Here is a 24,497-nt window from a genome sequence, read left to right on the forward strand (position 1 = left end):
CAGCAGACAGATGTTCAGTCTTACTTTGTACACAGCTGCTCTGACTGGCTGTCTGCAGTCCAGCTCTGCTTCTGGATCTTTCTCCACACTGTGCAGAAGCTCTGATGGTGACACAGAAAAGTCAAAGTGGAGATACTTCTGTCCACCTTTGATTAGACTCATTATAAAAAGGAAAAGTTTGAACACAGTCATGTTTCCAGTTCACTGACTTACATTTATTCCATGGACACTCACTCTAACCTGAACCACAGCTACAACCCAACATTGTTGAGGCCTCATCTCCTCCTTTCCTGACTGTAGAGGTTAAATATGCAACAACCAACAAATAAAAGAATTTGGTTCATTTCAAAGAAATTCACACGGTGACCAAGTAAAGTAACCGTAGTAACGGAGACAACATCCCGTTGATGGTGGGATTATTTGAAAGATTTGCTTTAGTCACGTCACCAAATGCAGTTGAACCACCCGTGGATCCATGTTTGACCATCCTACCACTCTGAGCTCTGCTTTTTAATCATTTTATTATTATCATCATTCATTTATTCATTCTTTGGAGGGGGGCTATTTCCTAATGCCGCCCTAATAAGGTGATGTTCAAGGGGAAATATAACAGAAACTCTTTCAGTGTTATTCATTAATAAATTAACAGATAAACTGTGAAGAAGAAAAAACCTGAGATTTAAAGGAGAGAGTGAGAAACTTGATCATCCATCCTCATAATACATGTTTATCAGTATCTGCTGTGACCATACTGCAGTAATAACTACAAGTCTACATTTCTGTGACTGTTGATCAATCACAGCAGGAATCTGAGCTCATCTCTGCACACAGAGCAGCTTCAGCTCTGGGATAAACTGCTCGCTTCACGTCCTTCTCAGCTCACAGACACTCATCCTGATATTTTCCTTTAACATTTGATGGTATAATTCATCTGAGTTTACACTTTATCTGCATAAATACAGAAAAACAGACCCAAACACCATAAACCATCAGTTTCACCATGTAGAATATATTGTTGTTTCCTTGCTTTTAACTCAGAGAAAAACTCTGATTTTGATTTTCTCTGTTCTCTTTGCCACAGCCCATCCCAGCAGCAGCTGAAGCAGCTGACTGTCACAACACTGAATAACACTTTAGGAGGAACGTCTTGATGCATTCTCAATCATCCAGGAAAGTAAATCTCCAAAAGTTGATTCTGTTCATCTGGACGTACATAAATGTGGCTATCCCAGCTGGACTTTTGTCAAAGCTGGAAAGGCTCCTAAAGAAAGCTCCAGCCGATCCAGGAGAGAAGGACAACCGCTGACTAAGTGAAAACCTGTAGTGATCCCATATGTGTCAGGAGTATCGGAGCAGTTGAGACGCAGTTTTTCTAAACACCGGGTCTCTGTGGCTTTTAAACCCCAAAACACACTGCGCCAAAAATGTGTCCACCCCAAGGATCGGGTCCCTCGAAACAAACAGAGTAACATAGTGTACGCTGTTAAGTGCAGGAGGATTGTCAGGATTTATACATCGGGGAAACCAAACAACCTCTGGCTACAACACAGAAGAGCTACCTCGTCAGGCCAGGACTCTGCAGTCTATTTACACCTACAGGCCAGTGGACACTCTTTCAATGATGAGGATGTAACATCCTGGACAGGGAGGAACGCTGGTTGGAGGGCGGAGTCAAGGAGGCCATTTACGTGAAAAGGGAAAGACCATCTCTGAATGGAGGAGGGGCCTAAGGGTACATCTGTCACCATCTTACATGCTGTGATTGCAGCCATTCCCCAACTCTCTGTGAATGGGACTCATGGCCATTGATCAGTGGTTGTTGATCAGTGGTTGTTGATCAGTGGTTGTTGATCAGTGGGTTTTGGTCAGCGGTTGTTGATCAATGGTCATGAGAATTTGCATAATTAAGATTAAGGAACTGACCTCCCAGCCCATTGTTCCTTCAGTGGGCTGGTTTCAGTCATTATGCAAATGTCCTGTTTATAAGACTGAAACCTACAGTCAGCTGAGACTGAAGGAGTCACCTGGATGAGTGAAGAAACGTTTCTCCCACAAAACGCTACGAACAGATGAACAGAATCAACTTTTGGAGAAAGTTGAATCAGTATTTCAGCTTTAAGAGGGTATTTTAACACAAACATCAGTCCTTCTACTTAAGTATGTTTGCCTCTTTGTTTACGCCTAAATTAACTTTACTGTTAACGAGTTTCCATGTTTCTGTAATCCACCAGTGTGCTCATGCTTTTTTAATTGAAAAGAGATTTTTAATGATCAAATATAATTATTTTTGTTATTTGTGGATTTTAAATGTCCTTGACAGAGACAGATGATGATCATTATCCTGCACTGTGGTCTCAGGTTTGGTCGAGCTAGCACAAAGAATGGCTGGCTATGTTGAACTTCCTCCTGGGATCTACACTAAGAAGTGAGTCCAACATTAGCAGGGTCTCTTTCCTTTATCTGGATTCACTTTAGCATTCACAGTCACGTGAAGCTTGTTATTAACTCGATAAGTCAACCCAGGGTTTCAGCTGAGCGTTCACATGAAACACATGGTGTTGGCAGCATCTGATCAATCATATTCATGGAGACGTGTATCAGCAACAGAGCAGCTGAGTTTGCAGAAGGAAGTCAAACTAAACCACAGGAACAATATGAGGAGATTACACACATAATAAAATACTAGCAGTAACACAGCTGCTGCAGACAAATCAGTCGTGTGATCGTGTGTGAGAGGAGAAGGACTGCAAAGGAGTTTGCTATTAAAAGCTCTGTATGAATGTGGGAGCATTTGAAGGGCTTTAAAAAGGCCAATATAAAATAAAAGGCAGCAAAATTGCTGACTGTGAAAGTCACCAGACTTATCAGAGCTCTGTGATTAAGACCTGTAAGAACACCTATTTGTACTTGTTGGCATTATATCAAACACACACGTATATTAAGCCTTTGTTTGAACTCTGGTTGAATTTGTTACTTTCAGACTGTGAAACATCACAGAGGCTGCAGCTGCAGATCTTTTCTTTCACCTGGAAATTTACTTTAAATGTTAGATGGAAAATGTATTGCTCAGTTTAACCAAAGTAAGAACAATAATCCATAAACCTTCATGAAGACAAACATCTCCCCAGAACATTGAGCTGCTGAAGTGTCACTGAAGGGAAAAACTATTTGTCCTCCTCCATCCAGCAACACCTGAAACACCTGAGTGGAAGCTCCTCCCTACACTGTGTTTGAAGCAAAGCACAAAGGAGACACCTGCTGGAGCAGCTGGAGTCCTACAGACACTCAGCCTCTTCACTACACAAACACCTCCTACAACATCCACTCTTTCCACTCTGACTGCTGTGTTTGTGGAAACACTCCAACACACACCGCTTCACATACCAACATAGAAATGTGTGTGAAAAAGAGCTGAGCTGATATTAAACACGAGGATTTATTCAGAAATACAGAGTCAGGAACAACATCTAGACACACATTACCTCTCAGCAGCAGAAGAGCATCCTTTAAAGTTTACAACAATATTCTTCGACACGTTGCTCTTTAAGGAAACACAGCTGGGTTCAGGTCCAGGTTCTGGATCAGTTTTAGGGTTATGTCCAGCTGAGCCTGGTACGCCCCACAGCTCTGGGCTTTAAAACAACACACACAGAGGTATGAGTGTGAATAATGATGGAGCAGTGATGTGAGTGCTGAGCTGTGACATGGAGAAGAGTCATGGACAGTTAGAGATGGTCATCTCACCTCTGAGCTTTGGTCTGGCTCTCATGTTCCCCACACAGAGTGGTTTTAGAGGGAGGGACTCCCTCCTCTCTGTCCTCACACTGATCCATGCTGCTGAAAACATCCAGATGAACAGAATCAACTTTTTGGGGATTTACTGGATGATTGAGCATCAAGACACTTTTTAATATTTTACTAATTTCTGAAGCATTTTACCAACTTTGTTCAAATTGGTCTGCTGTCATTTTATTGTTGACAAAAAGAGATTTTGAGTTTGACTGTTGACGTTTCCATGTGGGACTGTTGCTGCAACACCAGGATGTTACTACAGAATACACTTTATATTGTGTGCACTTGGATGTTAGTCCAGTGGTCCTAAACTGACACACCTGCACCTGGATTCATTCTGACCAGATTTTAGCCCAACAGTGTTTCATACTTAATACATCAGACACAAACTCTGCAGCTGTCATTGTGTGCAGCAGGACACTGTGTCCTATGAGTGTTATACTACAATAAACAGAGCCTGACCGCGGGCATAAAGAGGGCAAAAACCCACTTATGCTCTAAAGATGAAGTTCTGTTTCTCTTCAAATGACCCTCAGAGCATGTGGAGGGTCATTAAACGCATCACAGATTACCTCAAGAACAACAGGCTGAAGAACATAAAACAAACGCAGAGTTTCTGTCTGATGGTTTGAACATGAAACAGGAATTATTGAGCAAAAACGGCCAGTTTATTAACTCTGCGGAATTTATGAACTAACATCAGCGCATTGACCTACAATACACGAATGAATATCACCAGTTAAACTGAAAAAGGAAAAAACCTGCACACAAATACGACAGCAGACTATAGCGAACGAGCAGAGAAATGCATTTTATAGATGAAGTGTTGGCAGCGACTTCCGAAAAGCAACTCTTTCGAAATTTCGACTTATTAACTTGGAATTTTGAGAAAACTAACTGTCAATCAGTAATTTACGTGAATGACGTAATTTCTTTGTTACCCGGAAGCTGAAGCCCTCAGCTACAAATCCTACAGCTAAGATACCAGAATTACAGCCAGTCATAAATGCACAAATTGCTGATTATTGTCTGTGTGGCTTCAGAAATGATGAAATCTTTCTGTTATTAGCTGAATCACATGGCGTTAATATCAGCAAACTACTCTCGAAGGCGCCGATTTGTTGCGATGCGGTTTTGAGAGCGCATTGTAGCTAGATTACTGATTGGGAGAACTAACTCAAAATTTCGAGCTACTTTTCTCAAAATTTCGAGTTAATAAGTCGAAATTTCGAGAATGGATCCTTTTTTGTGGCGGAAACGGGCTTCCATAACAGACTGATGGAGGCAGGAGAAGCTGCCTACAGTCATCAGTCAGTGGATCCACAGTAACATCGACTCTGAGTTCAGCTGCTGATCATCAACTAACTGTTTCTGTCTCGTTCCCAGACTCTGATCTCACATAAAACGAAGCAGATTTATGCTGAAACTAAGCTGCGCACAGCTGATGTTAGCCAGGAAAACAGTACAGACTGCTAACGTTACCTTAACTTCGAGACGATCAACTGCGCCACAACATTCACGAAAGCGAAAGTAAAAGCGACGCAAGGAAACGATCAGAGAGGCGTTTGAGGGACGTTCAGAGTCAGGAACCTCAGAAACGGATCAGGCTGGAGTTTAATTCTGTTTTCATCTTTAGAAACATCTGGAAATAGTTATAAACATGCTGCGTAATAAAGAAAAATAGTGTAGATTAGTTTGAGTTGTGTTTAGCTGAGCTGTGTCTTTAATCAAATCTAAACTGAAGAGTTCATTTTGTGGAGGAGCAGCAAGACTTTCAGTGTTACTCTCAGGAGAAAGCCTCCCAAATGTCTGTTGTCTTAATAGCGGAATTATCTGGAAAATGAACCAGTTCTTATAAGCTGCTTTTCAATATGAGCAGTCAAAGCATTTTATACAGCGTGCTTCATTCACACAAGCACTTCTTTTTCTAACAATGACACTATGATGGATGCATCGGAGAGGAAGTCGGGGTTCCACATCTTGCCCAAGGATACCGTGGCGTGCAGACTGGAGCAGCCAGGGATCAAACCTCCAACCTTCCAGTTAGTAATTCTACCTGCTGAGCTACAGTCTGTACTTCCTGAACAACACACCCTCCTTTTGTTTCTTTATTTCCAGTAGCAACCAGGACCATAATGAACCCTGACTCCACAAGACACTCAGGATCCACCTGCCCAGTAAGTCACCCGCTAACTGTAACTATCAGAGCCCTGACCTTCTGCAGAGACGAGTCACACTGAACACAGCAAGTGTCCCTGCTCTGATACAAAACCTGCCTTTAAAAGTTCAGAGTAATGAAATCAGCAGTTCTGATTCTAGAATTTGTAGTCTCACACACTTTTGTTGTTTTGGTTCACATCGGTTGATAATCTGCTGCAAACAACTAATGAGAACATTTTATAAACTTTGAGTGTCCATCAGGATCCTGTAGAAACAGCTTCCTTCTCAAATACTAAACATCATTATTTACATTCTGTTTATTTATTTTTTTAAAGTCACTCTAGCACAGATTTCTTTAGCCGAATGTCTTTCTGTGTCTTCCATACAAACATTAAACATGAAAACACTCAACACAGCAACACTGAAAGCATTTGAGTGTAACTTTCATTCAAATCAAACTTTACACAATTACAATAATGGAAAAAAGACAATCTAAATAGTAATACACAACAACCACTGCAGAAATAAATAAAAGAAAACCAAACACAATCCAGACATGAATACACAAATATATTTAAATCTATATATTTATACATTTTAATATGATGTAAAAGAAAACAAATACAAAACCTATCAAACTACCAATATATAAAAACAAGATCAGAATCCGAATCAGAGACTTTATTTATCCCCAAGGGCCAATTAACCAACACCAGAGCAGCATGACGTTGAAGATCAGCACAATAAGAACAGGCAATAAGAGTGGGATAATAAATACACAGAATATACAGTTTTAAAATTGCAGTTTTAAAATTAAAGTGACTGAAGGTGAATAAATAACTGTAAGTGACTAAAAGTGAGTAAAGTGTTGGTAGTATAAGAGTGTAGTCTATGTTTCTGGTGGGGGAAATGTTCTTATCAGCTGGAGTTAAAAAGCAGAGCTGCTTTGGGGACAAAGGTGGCGCTCCTCCTCCTCCTCTCAGTGCTGCTGGAAATGCAGCGGAGGCGTCGCCCAGAGGGGAGCCATTGAAATGCAGGGTGAAGAATGTGAGAGGGCTCGTTGATGATTTTGGCTGCCTGTCTAAGGGCCTGTTGATGAAAACCTGAGCCAGAGTTCTGACGGGCAGGCCAATGATTTTAGAGCACACTGATGCTGCAGTCTGTTCCTGTATGAAGGCTGAGGGAGTGGAACCAGCAGGTGATGGAGAAGGTCATGATGCTTTCCAGGAAGGCGTAGTAAAAAGTCATCATGATGGGTGTGCTGACTCCAAAGGAGTTGAGTTTCCTAAGGAGGTTTAGCCACCATGTCCCCTGCATGCTGGTAAGGCCTGGTTAACACACACATCAGCGTGGACAAAGTGGAAAATGTGTTTCTTCTCATTTTGTTACTATTTTTATTTAAGAAAAAAAGCATTAAAAGTGCCAGGACACGTTTAAGTAAGTAAATGCCAAACACAGCTTCTTATCATTGCAAACTCTTCTGGCTGCAAATGTTTTACAATAAAAGCAAACGTAAGCATTTGTGAAAACAACGAAACAGCTCAATGATTTGCTAAATTTGTACTGTAGCATCCATCCAGAGGGTTTCCCAGGTTTTCACTAATGCTGGCTAAAAAAGCTGCATGTACATGTCAGCAGGTGTAACAGGCCCCGGACGATGGACAGTGTGCACCAGCTGGTTAGAACAAAGGAAATAATCAAATAAAATCATCGTTTTATTTCATCACCACACATAAAGGCCAGTTCACAAAAACTGACAAGCATTAGCTAACAGCTAACATGTAAAGGACGTGTGCAGGAGCCTGGATGCAGTTTGTGGAGTTTATATGATCAACATAGTTTGGGTTAAAGGTTAAAAGTATAAAGTTATGGCTCACTTGCTTAGAGTTGTATTATATGGGAAGCAATGCTTACAGACTGACATAATAATAGTTTGATTTCTTTTGCTTCAAATGTATACTTTTATTTTGATAGTCAGACAGGAAGTTAGCTGCCTCTCAGTCTCTCTGTTTGAACTGAACTTTGTAAGACTTTGATCCTTCTGGATTCAGTCACGTGTAGCTGCTCTGGACATTTGTACGGAAATATTTAAAACTGGACTCCTGCTGATTTTTGGAGAAACAGGGACTCAGTGGAGCGTCGAGCTGAGGCTTCATTCACTGCAAAGCTACAAAGTGCATTCATTTATCTTAACGAGCAAAGTTGATGTGATGTGACTGAAAAAACAAATATTTCTATTTTTCTGAACTTTCATCAGCTTGTTGAGCAGAAACATCTATGAAGAGTCCAGTCAGTGATTATTACTCATTAGAAGGGAAGATGAAGAATCCTGGTGTTGGAAGCTCACACTGTCTGCACTGTGCATGCAAAGTCCACTGAATGAATGAACCAGTGAATGTAGGAAGTGCCCACTGTTTCTGTAAGTATGGGAGGACCCACCTCTCTCTGCAGATGTCCCTGACACAGGCGGCCCTGGCCAGGATCTGCTCCCACTGGGCGTCCCTCCCCAGCACCACCCTGCTGTCCTGCTGGCTCATTAGACGCTGCAGCTCTGGGTAGACCCGGTCCTTACAGACATGACCAAAGCAGCACACAATCAAAGACAAACAGAAGCTTTGAACACGTGAATATGACATTTATAGTAATGCGTTATTATTGCAAACCTGTTTCTTCCACAGAGCGGTCATGAGGCGCAGTCCCACTGCTCTCAGCTTGGGGGAGCCGGCCAGCATGTGCAGACTGTGCAGCACGATCGGGAAGCAAAGCTGGAATATTACAGCACATATGATCAGAGCCAAGTTTACAAGAGAAACACACGGTTACAGCTGAAGAAGGCAGATGTTAGACGATGACTGCTGGTTTGGAGAGTCCAGCTCACTGACAGAGTGCTTTATACTACAGAGCACTGCATCTATCCCACACAGAGGCTGCTGTGGTCCAATCCCAGCTCCTACAAACTGGGTACAAGAAACACTGTCCGTGTTCACACAGAGAAAACTGTGTGGAAGACGTGGGAATTTCTCTTTGCTCCTTTGTCAAAGTGTTAAACATCGAGAGGGGAACATTTCAGTTATGTGCACAAACTGATTTACCAACATTTGCCACACACAGTGTCCTGCTAATGGTGCTAATATTTAGCACAGTTTGTTTAATGCAGTGTTTGAATTTTTGCTCTTGATATTGTGCCATTCATTTGTGCAGAGACGGCGTCACAGAGATTTGATGGACATCAGTCTGATCTCTGCTTTTACACTGATAAACCTCAAAAACACATCTTTGTTTATTAGGTTCATTTCAGGACCACAGACAGCGCAGGACGATCAGCTGTGCTTTATGGATCTACATAAACTCAGCTGCATTTGATGTGACAGACATGAGCTGTAGATCACAGATACACACACCCCATCAGCACAGATGTGTTAGTGGTTCTGTTAACACCAGCTGGAGACGTTTACAGTTTGTTTTATCCCTCAGCTGTTGTCTAAATACAAGAATGTATGTGTAGGTAAAATACAGTGGGTTGCAAAAGTATTGGGCCCCCTTGAACTTTACCACATTTTGTCACATTACAGCCACAAACATGAATCAGTTTTATTGGAATTCCAGGTGAAAGACCAACACAAAGTGGTGCACACGTGAGAAGTGGAACGAAAATCAGACATGATTCCAAACATTTGTTACAAATAAATAACTGAAAAGTGGGGTGTGTGTAATTATTCAGCCCCCTGAGTCAATACTTTGTAGAACCACCTTTTGCTGCAGTTCCAGCTGCCAGTCTTTTAGGGTCTGTCTCTACCAGCTTTGCACATCTACAGACTGAAATCTTTGCCCATTCTTCTTTGCAAAACAGCTCCAGCTCAGTCAGATTAGATGGACAGCGTTTGTGAACAGCAGTTTTCAGATCTTGCCACAGATTCTGGATTGGATTTAGATCTGGACTTTGACTGGGCCGTTCTAACACATGGATATGTTTTGTTTTAAACCTTTTCCATTGTTGCCCTGGCTTTATGTTTAGGGTCGTTGTCCTGCTGGAAGGTGAACCTCCGCCCCAGTCTCAAGTCTTTTGCAGACTCCAAGAGGTTTTCTTCCAAGACTGCCCTGTATTTGGCTCCATCCATCTTCCCATCAACTCTGACCAGCTTCCCTGTCCCTGCTGAAGAGAAGCACCCCAGAGCACGATGCTGCCACCACCATATCTGACAGTGGGGATGGTGTGTTCAGAGTGATGAGCAGTGTTAGTTTTCCACACATAGCGTTTTGCATTTTGGCCAAAAAGTTCCATTTTGGTCTCATCTGACCAGAGCAGCTTCTTCCACATGTTTGCTGTGTCCCCCACATGGCTTGTGGCAAACTGCAAACGGGACTTCTTATGGTTTTCTGTTAACAATGGCTTTCTTCTTGCCACTCTTCCATAAAGGCCAACTTTGTGCAGTGCACGACTAATAGTTGTCCTATGGACAGATTCCCCCACCTGAGCTGTAGATCTCTGCAGCTCGTCCAGAGTCACCATGGGCCTCTTGGCTGCATTTCTGATCAGCGCTCTCCTTGTTCGGCCTGTGAGTTTAGGTGGACGGCCTTGTCTTGGTAGGTTTACAGTTGTGCCGTACTCCTTCCATTTCTGAATGATGGCTTGAACAGTGCTCCGTGGGATGTTCAAGGCTTGGGAAATCTTTTTGTAGCCTAAGCCTGCTTTAAATTTCTCAACAACTTTATCCCTGACCTGTCTGGTGTGTTCTTTGGACTTCATGGTGTTGGTGCTCCCAATATTCTCTTAGACAACCTCTGAGGCCGTCACAGAGCAGCTGTATTTGTACTGACATTAGATTACACACAGGTGCACTCTATTTAGTCATTAGCACTCATCAGGCAACGTCTATGGGCAACTGACTGCACTCAGACCAAAGGGGCTGAATAATTACGCACACCCCACTTTGTAGTTATTTATTTGTAAAAAATGTTTGGAATCATGTCTGATTTTCGTTCCACTTCTCACGTGTGCACCACTTTGTGTTGGTCTTTCACGTGGAATTCCAATAAAACTGATTCATGTTTGTGGCTGTAACGTGACAAAATGTGGGAAAGTTCAAGGGGCCGAATACTTTTGCAAGCCACTGTATTGTACTTCCAGTCCCAGATTGGAGCCTTTGGATCATGTGACCTCTGTTTATATGATTTCATTACAAAGCTGGGGCTGTTCTATTAGCAAATTACTGGCAACCAAAAATCTCATGTTGCTCTGAACTGAGCAGCTCCTGGCAGACTGAACATGCTGTACTGAAATGAAATGACGGCTTTGCAACTTAAATCACCCAAAAAACTAAACTAACATCTATCACTGCTATTGGTGGATTGTGCTCACAGGCTGGTTTGCCAGTGACCCGGGTATTTGGGACACCCGGGTCCCTGGTTTTTAAACTCTAGAAGCCTCCTGGATGAAGAGAAGCTCCTCAGACTACATGACCTGGATGACCCCACAGATAAAAGCTCATATGTGTGTATGATGGACTAAAACACACTGTGAGCGCTCAGATGAAGTAGAAAGGTGCTGCTGATGTTCCAGCCCCGTCTCCAGACGCTCAGTCAGTACAGGCTCTTCTTAGTCGTGCTGCGTACCTTATGAGTGCCGAGGTCTGGCAGGCTTGTGAGAACAGCGTGAGCCAGGACGGGATTCTTTTCTTTGGTCAGTTTGAACAAAAGAAGCAGCACGAGGGGCGGGACCTGCAGAGGGAAACACCCACATCAGCAAACACACCAACCAAACATTAAATGCACTTTGTCAGACCTTACAGAGGCTGCATCACTGACCTGTACGTGCACACAAACTGACAGCTTCACAGGATGTTCAGCATAAACAGATAGAGCAGGGTTGAGTCTGCCCTTGTGATACTAAATGTGTTGTGCCCATCTTGTACTCTGCAGTCAGTTAAAGCTTCATAGATCACACATGAAGTCCCGACACTTTAGTATGAGACAGGTTACAAATAAGGAAACAGCGAGACAGCATCACGGTCCTTAGACACACCACGCTGCTGTGCAGTGTCACAGCTCTTAATTACCACCACACACCTAATGGCACGCCGAGCCTTAACTGTTGCAGAGCGACCGCTTCACCTGCACGGCCGAGAGCGAGAGGGAGGGGCAAAGAAAATAAAGCTGAGCGATGACACGTCTAATGCTGTCGAGCCAAAAACATCACTTTGAATCAACATCACTGCAGTAAATCATCATTAAGGTTTCATAGTGGTTAGCTTCTGGCTTTTCCTGTAACAAAGACCTGCTGCTGCACGTTTAAGACGACAAGTACGAGCGAGCAGAGATCTCCAGAGGACTCAAATATGCCAACAACCTTCAACCAGTGCATCCAAACACCAGTGTGTGCAGCACTCTGGGAGCAATTAGAGCAGAAGGTGAATCCTCTGGGGCCCGGTGCACGCTTGAGTAATGAGGGGTAAACTTCACACTTCATCTGGAGCTAGTGACTCCAACACAAGTCCAGAGGGAGGTCTGTCCCCTTAGAGCACTCCCTAACCTCTCTCTTTATACGGCAGCAGATTAGCAGCAATCACACAGCAGTGACAGCTTTTATCTTCCTGCTGATCTGAACCATTTCAAAGTCCTGTGTTGGTGCCAAAACACCAGGTTATCAACATGTGTTTACTGCTCTTAGAAAGACAAACACAAGCTAGCTCCCTTACATACAACATATCTACATGTCAGAGGGAACAACATGCATTACTTTATATTCAGTCCACAGATTTAAGAGAACCAGTTGTGTGGGTTATCTACCTGGCAGGGGTCGGCAGCAGCGACAGCCTGGCTTGCTTTCAAAGCCAGCTGGCAGATGTTTTCCTGACCCATGATGATGAGATAAGTCACAATCAGGACGAGAGAGGAGGACAGGCGCTGGCTGGACGACAGGGCGGAGCTGACCGCCAACAGCCAATCGGTCGCTGCTGCTGGACTGTTGGCCACTTTGTGCAGTACCAACAAAGACACGCTGAGCTCACTATACCAGTCACTGACACTGAGAGGGAAACAATATTTTTGGATGGATGTCGTCTATGGTCTAATGCTCTAACACCTACCACCTACCTGCACTATTGTAACAGTGTTTGAATTACGTGGCTACACCTCAAAGAAAGACTCCAAAAACTGAATGTGAGAAACAGGCCTGGGCTACCTGCTGGGTTACCTGCTGGGGTTTATCTGCGGGCCTGCTAACTCTGCGCAGGCTGTGGCTCACTGGGAACAAACCACTTCAGGTGACCCATCATGGAGCTCATCCAGAGGATCAGAGCAGCGATCAAAGCAAAGGGTGACGAATCTAAAACATGTTCTGAGTTACTTCCTTCCACACGTGTTCATAGTTCTGATGGCTTCAGTGAGATTTAGTCTAAACTAATTTTTCACACTAATTCTGGTCACACAGCGTCTCCAACAGCTTTCTTTAATGTGACTGTAGCCTGAGGGTGCACAGCCTGACTTCATCACACAAGTTAGTGTAAACAAACCTGATGACAGCCATGAAAATGAGCAGAGGCAGAGACTGTAGTGCAGGGCTGTCACAGGCCACATATACTTCTATCAGAGATCATTCACGTGTCAGTTATTAACGGCTCGTCAGTACGTAGGAGCCGAATCTTCAACCCTGCTGAGAACCCACACTGAAAAAAATGCAATAGGGTGGTTGTTGAATTTGCATAGAATTACTTCATATATCCAGCATGACTAATTTAAATTTCACATCTAAACATATTTTTGTCTTTTAATTTTCACATATTCTTTAAGAATATTCATTCTTTTAGAACAAATCATGTTGAAAAGAAACAAGTTAGTCGTGTTTTATCCTCAAGCTCCGCCCCCTGGAAAGGAAAAATCGGCTGCACTGTCCGCCATTTTTGTCTCTCGCTTTGGAAAATCTACTACCATCTGGAGTTTTACACTTGAAGGTAAATAAGATTTTAAAGCTAACACACCAGTGAGAAAGAGTGTAGACCCTTTATATATGTGGACTTTTACTGGGGTGTTGTTATTTTACAGGTATGTGGGCTGTTTATCGAAAACCATGAAAGGCTAATGTTAGGCTCCAGTTAGCTAATGGTAACCGAAATTATGCGATAAGCAAATTAGTAATTAACATATATAATGTGAGTTAATATTGTTTGTATATTCTTTCAGTCTAAATTAACAGACTATTACAAACTTGCATCGGTGTCTGTAGTAAGTGGTGGTACCTGCAGTGTCTTAACCATTAAACAAGCTAATGTAGGGCCGGGATATGACTAGTTTGTTGAAACATGTCTGCTGCCAATGTGACTGCTCACACACGGTAACATTACCAGCACATAGCCACAGCCGCTATAAACATGCTGAAAGGTCAATCTAGCTTCTGTAGTCAGCAGCTGGAAGACTCAACACAGACCCAAGATTCAGTGTAACGGTTATCTAAATGTTGTGTGTCCTGTTTGTAAGCCCAGAAAAAGAAATTAAATAAAATGACGACCTTGAGCGTCAAGCTAATGTAAGCGTAATGCTATAGCATAAAGCGACTAATGCAATGATGAGGTTGTTAAATTAGTAAAAATAAAGTAAATATATCCAACATGAATCATTTATATTTTTGGTCTAAACATAATTAAGTCTCACGCCTTTCACTTGTTTTAGAAGGATGTTCAGTCTTTTAAAACCAGTCATGTCAAAATAACAGAAAATAGTTATGTTTTCTGTTGAAACTCCACCCCCCCAGGGTGTGTTCTGCGAGGGAAAATTCACTGTGGCGGTCCGCCATTTTTTGTCTTCGCTTAGTTTACGTTTGGTGCTGAGCTTTACTTTGTCGAGGTAAACTGAAAACTACATGTTTGAGAGGAAACGAAGAGAACATCCATTAGATGGGGAAGTTTTTCTCATGAATTGCTGTTGAGCAACATAATGGAAAAAACAAGTCATTCCTTAAGTTAACTAACGATAATGCTAGCTTAAGCTGCGGGACAATATTATGTGCATTAGCTTTTTTTCAGTGTGTGCCCAGTCACATTCGCTTGTTTTTTCTCAGTGAATACAGACTAACAAACTTGTGTCCATTTAGTTAACTGGTTGTACCTAAAATGTTTTAGTTAAACAGTTAAATAAGCTAGTTTGCCATGGGGTGGGCTCTGTGTGTGTATGTGTGTGTCTCGGGGGGGGGGTGTCTTCACTAAAGTCGGTTTATTTAGGGCATGACACCTATGCAGTACTCATTAGGAGAGGAAGTGCATGACGTGGGGCTTTATTTCATGTTCTGGGGCAGTGAATGTAATGTACTGATAACATGTTAAAGACACACAAAAACCCAACAAATTATTTTAACTGATTTATAGAGAGACTGAGAGGAGGGCTTAAAGAGATAAAAATAATGACGATATAAATATGTTAAATGTATTTTTTCTGTATCGATATATGGTGCTTATCCCTGCTGAAGGGCAGATTGGTGTTGCTTCAGAACAATTCTCTAGCGCTGTTACGTAGAGGTGTTACAGTTAAGGTAAGATAAGTTAAGATAGATGTGCTATCTGACAAACTAATGAAGGTCTTCAAAAGGCGAGGAGGACAAATAGGAAGAAGACTTCAGAACATTCTGGAGCCCATGACCCAGGTAAGAAAAAAATTAATTTGTGTATACACTTTAGGGAAAATAATAATTTTAACAAAATGCTGCTTGTCACTCTATGCCAGGAGTATGTTGAAAATCACCTGGGATTTTCACAATTTACCATGGGTGCGTTTTTTTTTTTCTTCTTTTACCTGCATTAGAACTATGTGTGGAGTTCATAGTTGAACACCTCTCTATGCTCTGACAGTATTCTGCTTCTTTGCATGGAGATTTCACTTCAGAAATGCATTACCTTTTTGAGCATTCTGAGGACTCAAATCACATGCTGTAATGAATCCATTTTTGTTCACCTAATGTGTTAATGTTAACATTTTTTGGAATAGTGACACAGATTAAAATAAGATTTGGTATAATGTTCTTTGACCAGTGTTCTGTTTAATTAAATTTTGGAATTCTGCATTTTCTAGGCCACAGATGAAGCCATTATCCAACGATCTAATAAGGAAACAACCATGGGAATTTACATCATAAAGTCAAGAGATGCCAATGGCAGCCCTGAGGACATCGGGATAGTCCTTGAAGGCCAGAGAGTCTGGCAGGATTTGGATAACTATACCCTAGCAGCTGCAATGCTGTTTGGACTAATGTACACTTTGAACCTCACCTACCCACTGGAAAAGTATACCTTCGAGGTATTATAGAAACTGGTTATGGAGCTCAAAAGGAACAGCCTTTCAAAGAAGGCCCAGGTTTTCAGGACCAGACTGTACGATTGAACAGTTTTCCAGTTATGATGTGGGAACAACATGTTTACCTCTTCGAATATGTACCATCCTTTCTTTTAAGCCAGCACTGGTAAAGTTGCAGTACATAGTGAAACTTATTTTTCTGGCACTTTTCAACTTGGGGCCTTTATTACTGCAGTTTTCACTTTTCAAGCCATGGCTCTTTTAAAAAAAATTCAAACTTTGATTGTCCATTTTTCTCAATGGAAATGGTGCCTTGCACCAATTTCACCAGTTTGCAATTTTTTTCCCAAGGTGCACCACTACAAACAGATTGCATCGTCTAGTATTAGTGATTGTGATGTTTAGTGATAGAAGCAAGCCAATACTAATCAGTTTAGGTCTCTTGGTTTTGTGCCTGTGGGTTATAATGTTATTTTAAGTCTCTTCTTTGTGTCATTTTAATAATTACACCCCTGTTGCCATATTACCTTATGGCTCTTACATTTAAAAAACTATTTTTTACATAAGCGCGATGTCATAAGGCCCCACAATGTTGAATTCAGCTTACAGAAGATAACTTTGAGGAATGTTGTGGAATGTTTTTCAAGAGATGCATTGTACAAATATGACTCATGTATATTTTGGAAGCCTGAATTGAAAGTCCATTGTTACAACTGTGTAGTATTTTCAAAAATACAGGTCAAAAATGTTTTGCTTATTTCTTTGATTGAAGAGAAAGTGTACAGTACATACAGTAAGATCAGCCTTAATTTAGTTTTATTTATTGAACACTCAATTATATATTAGATTATATATTATATATTAGAAATTTGTTATAAAATAAAATAAGCTTACCATAAAATAATCTTGTCAATATAACACATAGTAGTCCAATACAATTAACACAAAAAGTTCATGTCTGATAAACAAGTGGTTTCTATAAATATTTGACCGGAATGAAAAACATAACAACAACATAACAAAGTCATGTTCATGTTACCAGAAAAATGTGTGCAGGTATAACATAAAAAACTAAGGTTAACCAAACATAACTTAATTTCGTGCAACCGATTACAATAATTTTTTTACGTTTATCCCACTGATTATTTTTTTCAGTGCATGTAGGAGGGGTGGGACTGTATTTTAATGGGCACACCATGCAGCAATCACACGCAGAGTGTCTGGGATCATACCATTATGTGACAGAAAGAAGGGGGAGTGTACAGGCCAGGTACACAGAGACGGGCAGCGTGAGCGCGCTAAAGTGAGACCCGCTTTGATTTTCAGCCATCATGGAGGACAAAAGGTTTCACACCTGTTCAGGCCTCAAACTCAGGTGTGCTCTCCCTGGTAGGAGCAACAAGGCTTTTATGAAAACACTGAACCAAACAATGCTACATTTCTACAAAGTGTCTTTGAGTGTCAGATATTCACATGTGTGCATGTCCACGTCAGCTCGCTGCAGTGAGTGAAGAAGCTGATAAGCATTAATGCCAAATAACCCACTGCTGGGAGTCCAGGCTCAGGTTTGGAGCAGAGATATTTGCACACGTAAAAGAAAAAGCATCACTTTTGTTTGCTTCCATATTTAGGCTCGCTCACGTTAACTAGCACAGCAGCGCGGCTTCTTTATCTTTGCTGGTGTCTGATTACAAACAGCGATCACCTGACAGGCTGGAACCAGCTGCTGTATTAAGCCGATTATTGGTCTGCAGTCTCCGTTGAACTCGAGGCATCGCCGACACGCACACAGCAGCTGCAGAGCCAGCGCCGCTTTCTCTGGTTTCCACTGGTCTGCAGAGGTCCCAGTTAGATCTTGGAGCAGAGCGCCCACAAATGCACACAGCTCCAGGACTGCCTCCACGCTGTCCACCTGCAGGACAGAGAGGAAAGGCTGACATAGCTCCATCCTGCTCTCTGTGTTAGTCACTTCCTGTCAATCTGAGCGTATGCAAATGTGTCAGAGAGACACATTTAAATGAAGGATGGTGGACTGTAACATACAGAGTGGAAACATGTCGGCCGTGTCTTTGTACAGTTACCTAACATAACTTCAGCTTGTTACCTGCATGTGTGGAACCAGCTGACAAAGACAGAGCAGCAGCCTGTCAGACACTGGGGACAGCGTTTCCTGCTCCTTGTTCTGGGGGGCGGACCTGGATCCTCCCTGAATGGGCAGCATCACCCTAAGAAGACTCTGTCGAAGGAGCGCGTGCTCGGGTTGCCTGTGAGGTTGGCAGTATAGGTACCGAAGGAAGGGGGCCAGCATGGTGATATAAGCCTCTTTATCTCTGTAACGTGCACACACGCTGGAGTCAGAAGAATCTCTGAAAATATATCATCTCATAATGTCCAGTTGTCTTCAAAGACAACAACATAACAGGCTACGATAGGAACCAGTAAGACTTACCTGTCAACAGCTTTCTGGATAAAGTCATCGATCTCGAACAGCAGAGCCGGCCAGCAGTCCTCTCTGTTCTCCAGGGCTGTGACGTACGGGTGAGGGCTGCTCCTGCAATGGACGGGTCAGTGTCCCAGCTCTGATTCAAGTTATGCTCCCAACAAACCACTGAGTCAGTCTATTACAACGAAGCAAACTAAGAAGGCCTAAATCCACACAAGACCTGTTGCCTTCCTTCTCTCACCCCAACCAATCACAGCACATGGCCCCGCCCCGCCTTGAGGCGACTGTTGTTGTGATTTGTTGCTGTATGAATAAAATGAATTACAAGTTCTCCAAAGAACAAGTGCAAACTGTTAACACTAAAAACTATTGACGGTGTTATTTTAAAGCATCGATCCTTTTTTTGGCCAAGTGCTACACATCGTCACTTTTGCAGAATGCAGTCACATAAATAGTCCTCCAACATCCGTCCTGTTTCCACACAAACTGGATTTATACACCCACTCCCACAGTGACAATCTAAAGGCAAAATGTCACGTAGCTGCCACCTATGAGGATGAAAACATGCTTAAAAATATCGTGTACTCACACGTACCTCTAACCAGAGTCGAGTTTGAGAGACAAAACGTTAGCAGTTCCACACACACTAATGCATCCACTGATACCATTATAGATCCAGCTTTGAATGAAGTGCTGTGTGCCTGTTGAATCATTTTCCAAGTGCAGGAAGGAAGCTCACGTCTGTGCCTGTGACAGCCTGCACTGTGGGCCAGACGTCTACTCCTCCGTGTTTCCAGTCTTCACATGACGTAACCTGTTTGACCACACGTGTCACCCTTCAGCACGCCATTTCCAGACCCTCAGTTTCAATACAGCGCCAACTCGTCAGCCTATCAGAGCACTCCCCACGTTTCAGCACAAAGGAAGCAAACAATCAGGAGTTTCTTCTATTTATTGTGACTCAAAGTCTGTTGGTGTTTCAGAGCACTGGCAGGCAATTTGGACAGGGGAGAGCTTTCTGTTGCACCGCTGATTTCTATACGGATGTTCACGAGTGTCTTCAACCTTTGAGGTGAAGTCTGCATTCATCCACAGGACAGATTTTATACACTAAAAAGAGGAGAGCTCACTATATTGTGACCAAAACATCACTTTTAATGTTAAAACCCTGTTCGTTCTTACAGCGGCCCCATCACTGCAGCCACAGCACCGTCTGTCACTCTGTCCTCACTCGTGAACAACACCCACAGATACTTAAACGCCTCCAACTTGGGCGCCAGCTCGTCCTTGACCTGGAGTGGCTGCTCCACTGTTTTCAGCTTTAAACCACAGCCTCAGACTTGGAGCTGCTGATTCTCATTCCCAATGTTTCACACGCAGCTGCAGAATTACTCAAAACAGCATCGATAACAACACCCACCAGGAATTGATCCGACAGTGATGGCAAAACGGACCAAGCTCCAAAAGTCTTGCTGCATTGCCTCACCAAGCTCCTCGTACAGCTGAGTTTTTGCTTCAGCTTCTGCAAGAGTTACACTCATCCTGTCGATATCTGCCAGAAGATAACCAAGCCTAACAGGACGCTTCAACCTGCTGCTCCTGAACCTCCAATGTCTATCTTCTGGTTCAGAGATTGCCACCAACACATTAAAGTCCCCCAGCAGGACTATGGAGTTGCTAGATGGGGTACCCACCTCACCCAGCAACTCTAAAAAGTACTCTAAACAGCTGTTAGTCACATGTGAACAAATGACTATGGGCACCTGTTCCCAACATGACGGCACAGGGAAGCAACCGTCCTGTCCACCAGGGAAAACGTCTAAATGCTGGCATCAAATCAGGGAGATACAAACGTACCCATTCCCTGCCTGCCACCTCTCACTCTTTACATGTAGTCAGTATTTTTCAACACGCACTAGTTTGGGATGCTCATGCTCCAAGAGCCAGTTTATAGCTGGGACTGAAGCACCAGGGCCACGACTGCCACCCCACAGAGCACCGGACGCCTACAGCACTTCAAGTGGGTGATGGACCAATGCTGCCTCTTTGGACTAGCAGTAAGCTACAAGCTATTTGTAGCTTGATAGATTATCCAAGACAATATGTATGAACATCTCTAGATATTAGACATGAGATACTTACCTGATAGAATACGGACAGGTGAAGTGTCCATCGCTCTGGTCAGCCTGCATCTCCAACAATCGCCGAATGACTTTTATCAACCCTTGAGTGTGTCTGTTGGATATCAGAGTCAGAATAACTGAAAAAACTAACAGTCTGAGTGTTTTCATTGCTTCAAATGTTTTCAAATAGTTACATTATGCTGCACAACGAGGTTAGCGTCCAGATTAGAGAGCATCCAGGTCTGAACTGTGGAACAGTGACCTTTAACATTTTCATGTTTCCAGGTTAAACTTTCAAAGCTATTTTCTTTACTTCACATGAGCCCTGATGGAGAGCAATGACATCGTGGATTTATCCTCAGCACAGACTAAGCTGTGACCTCCATGCGTCTAACTCAGTTTGTAGACTGTCAGTCGGGTTCCTGCACTGGAAGCATTGACTCCATGTTACACACTGGTAGCTGGAAAAGAAGGCGACTGGACTTGATTAAGTTTTAAAGATGTTTCCTTCTTATACAAGGTGGAGAGACCCACATACTTAAACCCTACAGGGCGTTGCCCTCCTTGGAGATGGTCATCGAGCTATTTGTCATGTGCGTCGTCACATGAGTATAAACAAAAGCGTAGGTCATTGTCAACACCAAGGGTTAAGGGTTGAACCACTATGAGACCTTACTGCGACCCATCATGTGACCTTTGCGGTCACCTGAGGCGAGGTGTGAGTGGGCCTTTAAAGGGATTTAAAGACTGAATTTGTAGGTGACGATGGCCAGTAACAGTGGACATACACGGCCTTCTTCATGCCTCTTCTCAGTTCACAGTGTTAGCATTCTCATGCTAAAGAGAGCCTTCTTTGTCCTGCTGATACACAACCTCGTCCTGCTGAGGTCTGTCTTTCATGTTGTGCCTTTGTGCAGCGGCTGTAACGCTGCATGGATGCAGGTTACAGAGCCTCTGTCAGACTCATTGACAAACAGCTGAGCTGAGCTTTCTGAGGCAGGATCGTGGCGTCCAATAACTGCGCGTTGCATACCTTGCAGAAGGCAGGAGGTTGAGGACACCACTGAGGATGTAGTCCAGGTCTGCATGGCCCTGGTCCACCAATAACACCAAGGTGTCACAGCACGCTGAACACACCACAGCACAGTCACTGCAGCACTGCTGCCACAAAGCTTCCAGTGCTGGGCCCTGAACGACAACAGTGATGCAGTCAGTGTTTCAGAAGTCTAACAAGACTATCTGTGCCATTTCCACACATGCACTGAAGCCCTGAATGAAAACGGACAAAGACAGAGGTGCAGGTGAGAATGCAATCTGTCCCACTCAGTTCAGCCACTCGGGCTCAGCACTGATTCAATCCCACAAGGTTTGATTCAATTTGGACTCAGACAGTCAGAAATATTATAACTATGATCGTTTCTCAGTGCATATCCATATTTTATATCTGTGTATAAAAACAAAGCTGACACTGTGAGATCAGAGGTGTCAGCCTCACAGCAGACGTGTCAAAGTCACTGAGGATAAAACACAGGACCACATGAAGCAGATGTTCCTGCTCTTTTATACTTCATGTAACTAAAGAAATGATCATATGTGATCTTACAGGAACTCACCTGAGCACAGGACCAGGTGATTTGCCCATCTGACCCTTTTTCCTTTAAGACAGCTGCAACAAGACTTCTCACCGTCTACAACACAAGAAATCACACTTCTGTACCATTATTCACAATAACAACGAGAGGAAGAGAAACCAACACTACAGAGTGAATGAATGAATGAATGAATGAATGAATGAATGAATGAATGAATGAATGAATGAATGAATGATTGAATGAGTGAATGAATGAATGAATGAATGAGTGAATGAGTGAATGAATGAATGAATGAGTGAATGAATGAATGAATGAATGAGTGAATGAATGAATGAATGAATGAATGAGTGAATGAATGAATGAATGAATGAATGTGCCTACAGGGACCTGAGTCTGTGTGTGTTCAGTAAAACCTGCCTCCCCTCTACATAAACATATTATACACACGAGTGTGAGAGACTCAGAAACCCTCGTGGTTGCCAACAAACATACAAAGTAACTCTGTGTCTTGGATCTTGTTACACTGTAAACTCACCTCATGTCTCTTTAAAATCCTCCAACAGCTGCACACATGTATCCGTGCACCTTACAGTCATGTTACTCTATCAAATAGTTACGTTACTCTTTACTCTGTCTTATCAGGAGACTTTTTTATGAGTATTGCTGAATTCCTGTTAATGGTAGAGATTTTCTGCCTGTGTGAGCTGCTAGTTTACCTCTATCATTAACAAATCACTCGTACCTGTGGAATCTCTGCAGACAAGGGAAGGATCATTTGTATCATTTGGATGGGAGGAGTCACAGAGCAGAGTCCGCCTCTTACCTGGGCTTGTATGACGGGGCTGGGGAACTCGAGCCGCGTCTTTAAACTCTCCATCATGTCACTGGATCACACCTGTGAACATCCAGAATCTCCATTAGAACAAGAGGAGGAGGTTTGATCAAAGTAAAGACAGCTCTGCTGTTGAACTACAGATGATCACATATCAGGGGAAATCAGACTTTAGCTCAGGGATGTGACATCGAACCCCTGACTGATCCAAGCAGGTTATTCTTCCTCTCAAACAAACATTCCCAAATGTTTGTCCCAAACAAAGGAAACCAAGATTACCGTTCAGCCATCCACCCACTAACTAAACAACACTTTAGGTTTTCTTACATATTTTAATATGAATTTATGCTTCTTGATGTTATGCAAACGGAATATTTTGCACAAAATAGAAATTCTCTTTGAGTTGGACTGAATGAATTTCACTTAACCTGATAATAATATTGATAATAATAACAATTATTTATTACATATACTAAACAATGAGGGGATGAGCAGCATCAGTAAACACATATTGCTTTTGAATACTATTAATATACTAACACAGTAACCCAACCCCCTCCCCAAACACACCCAGTCCCACCCACCTGCTGTTACCATAACAATAAGCCAGGCTGTACTGTCCACCTGCTACCAGCAGCCTGTTTACTGGCTCCCAAAAACAGGAACAGGTAAGTCAGCACCTGTTCATCTTATCAACAGCTTATTTACTACAATATGTAGAACAGAGTTACTGACCAGTCAGAGCAGCGTGACAGTGCACACACATACACACACACACACACATGCACACACACACGCGCGTGCACGCACGCGTCACTTCACTTTAAATCTGAACACGTTAAAACGTGTCACCAACATGAAGAAGACATTTCAACAGCATAAAGAAAGCCTTCATTATATTTTAGGTGATGCTGAAAATAAGCTCAGTCCAGTTTCATGGCTGTGAATGGTTTGAAAGTCTGAAACCAAACAGTGCCAGCGGTTTCTACAGGATGTTGCCTATACAGCAAACAATACAGGCTGTGCTGTAATGCTAGGTCTGCACTAGCAATACAAGCCAGAACAATGCATGAGCACGATGCTTTAGAAATGACACCACGGAGGCTTTGCTGTGCAACACTCAGACTGCATGAGCCCGACGGGCCTGACGGGCCGCGGCTTTTTGGGAGCGCACTCAGCGGCACAGTGGCAGCCTGTGATTGCTGTGGTGGAGCCCTGAGGTCATCACAGTCGGGGCTTTGATGGGCAGAGCTTTGACTTTTCTGTGTAAGTACATG

The 24,497-nt window shown here is 42.8% G+C and overlaps 3 protein-coding genes across 12 annotated transcripts in view; all 3 read right to left on the bottom strand.

Moving 5' to 3' along the window:
* LOC146391826 (protein NLRC3-like) overlaps positions 1–5,369 on the bottom strand; it is an 83,343-nt gene extending 77,974 nt beyond the window's left edge. For 4 of the 10 annotated variants that reach the window (XM_084915870.1, XM_084915885.1, XM_084915876.1 and 1 more), the window contains exons 1-3: positions 3,745–5,233; positions 3,483–3,632; positions 25–101 (exon numbers count right to left, since the gene is read on the bottom strand). In XM_084915870.1, coding sequence (XP_084771996.1) covers positions 25–101; positions 3,483–3,632; positions 3,745–3,896 — 379 coding nt within the window. In that variant the 5' untranslated portion in view covers positions 3,897–5,233. Of the gene's footprint in view, positions 1–24; positions 102–3,482; positions 3,633–3,744; positions 5,235–5,274 lie in introns of those variants that run through there. The other 6 variants (XM_084915855.1, XM_084915854.1, XM_084915902.1 and 3 more) reach the window with 4 other exon arrangements.
* A 1,161-nt stretch (positions 5,370–6,530) lies between these two features.
* On the bottom strand, positions 6,531–12,924 carry LOC146391830 (focadhesin-like). The gene is made up of 5 exons (XM_084917425.1): positions 12,739–12,924; positions 11,566–11,670; positions 8,616–8,717; positions 8,392–8,519; positions 6,531–7,280 (listed from the first exon to the last, which is right to left on the bottom strand). Exons 1-5 carry the CDS (start codon positions 12,808–12,810, stop codon positions 7,238–7,240), a joined length of 450 nt encoding a protein of 149 aa, XP_084773551.1. The 5' UTR covers positions 12,811–12,924; the 3' UTR covers positions 6,531–7,237.
* A 4,583-nt stretch (positions 12,925–17,507) lies between these two features.
* LOC146391831 (focadhesin-like) lies at positions 17,508–23,301 on the bottom strand. Its single transcript, XM_084917023.1, has 7 exons — positions 23,212–23,301; positions 22,410–22,484; positions 21,830–21,984; positions 20,816–20,908; positions 18,680–18,781; positions 18,335–18,560; positions 17,508–18,142 (listed from the first exon to the last, which is right to left on the bottom strand). The coding sequence occupies exons 1-7, from the start codon at positions 23,266–23,268 to the stop codon at positions 17,873–17,875; spliced, it is 978 nt and encodes a 325-aa protein (XP_084773149.1). The 5' UTR covers positions 23,269–23,301; the 3' UTR covers positions 17,508–17,872.
* Positions 23,302–24,497: the final 1,196 nt, after the last annotated feature.

This window comes from Perissodus microlepis, chromosome 3 (genome assembly GCF_051167445.1).
Source record: "Perissodus microlepis isolate ML-2025 ecotype Zambia chromosome 3, ASM5116744v1, whole genome shotgun sequence".
Lineage (NCBI taxonomy): Eukaryota > Metazoa > Chordata > Actinopteri > Cichliformes > Cichlidae > Perissodus > Perissodus microlepis.

Excerpts from the sequence above, each read along its gene's own strand:
- LOC146391830 (XM_084917425.1), bottom strand. The coding sequence starts at position 12,810 with ATGGGTCAGGAAAACATCTGCCAGCTGGCTTTGAAAGCAAGCCAGGCT. Across the intron at positions 11,671-12,738 it reads CTGCTGCCGACCCCTGCCAG|GTCCCGCCCCTCGTGCTGCT; the intron begins GTAGATAACCCA and ends TTCCCTCTGCAG. Across the intron at positions 7,281-8,391 it reads AGGGACATCTGCAGAGAGAG|GCCTTACCAGCATGCAGGGG; the intron begins GTGGGTCCTCCC and ends TGTGTTAACCAG.
- LOC146391831 (XM_084917023.1), bottom strand. The coding sequence starts at position 23,268 with ATGATGGAGAGTTTAAAGACGCGGCTCGAGTTCCCCAGCCCCGTCATA. Across the intron at positions 22,485-23,211 it reads GCCCCGTCATACAAGCCCAG|ACGGTGAGAAGTCTTGTTGC; the intron begins GTAAGAGGCGGA and ends CTTGTGTTGTAG. Across the intron at positions 18,143-18,334 it reads AGCTGGTTCCACACATGCAG|GTGGACAGCGTGGAGGCAGT; the intron begins GTAACAAGCTGA and ends TCTGTCCTGCAG.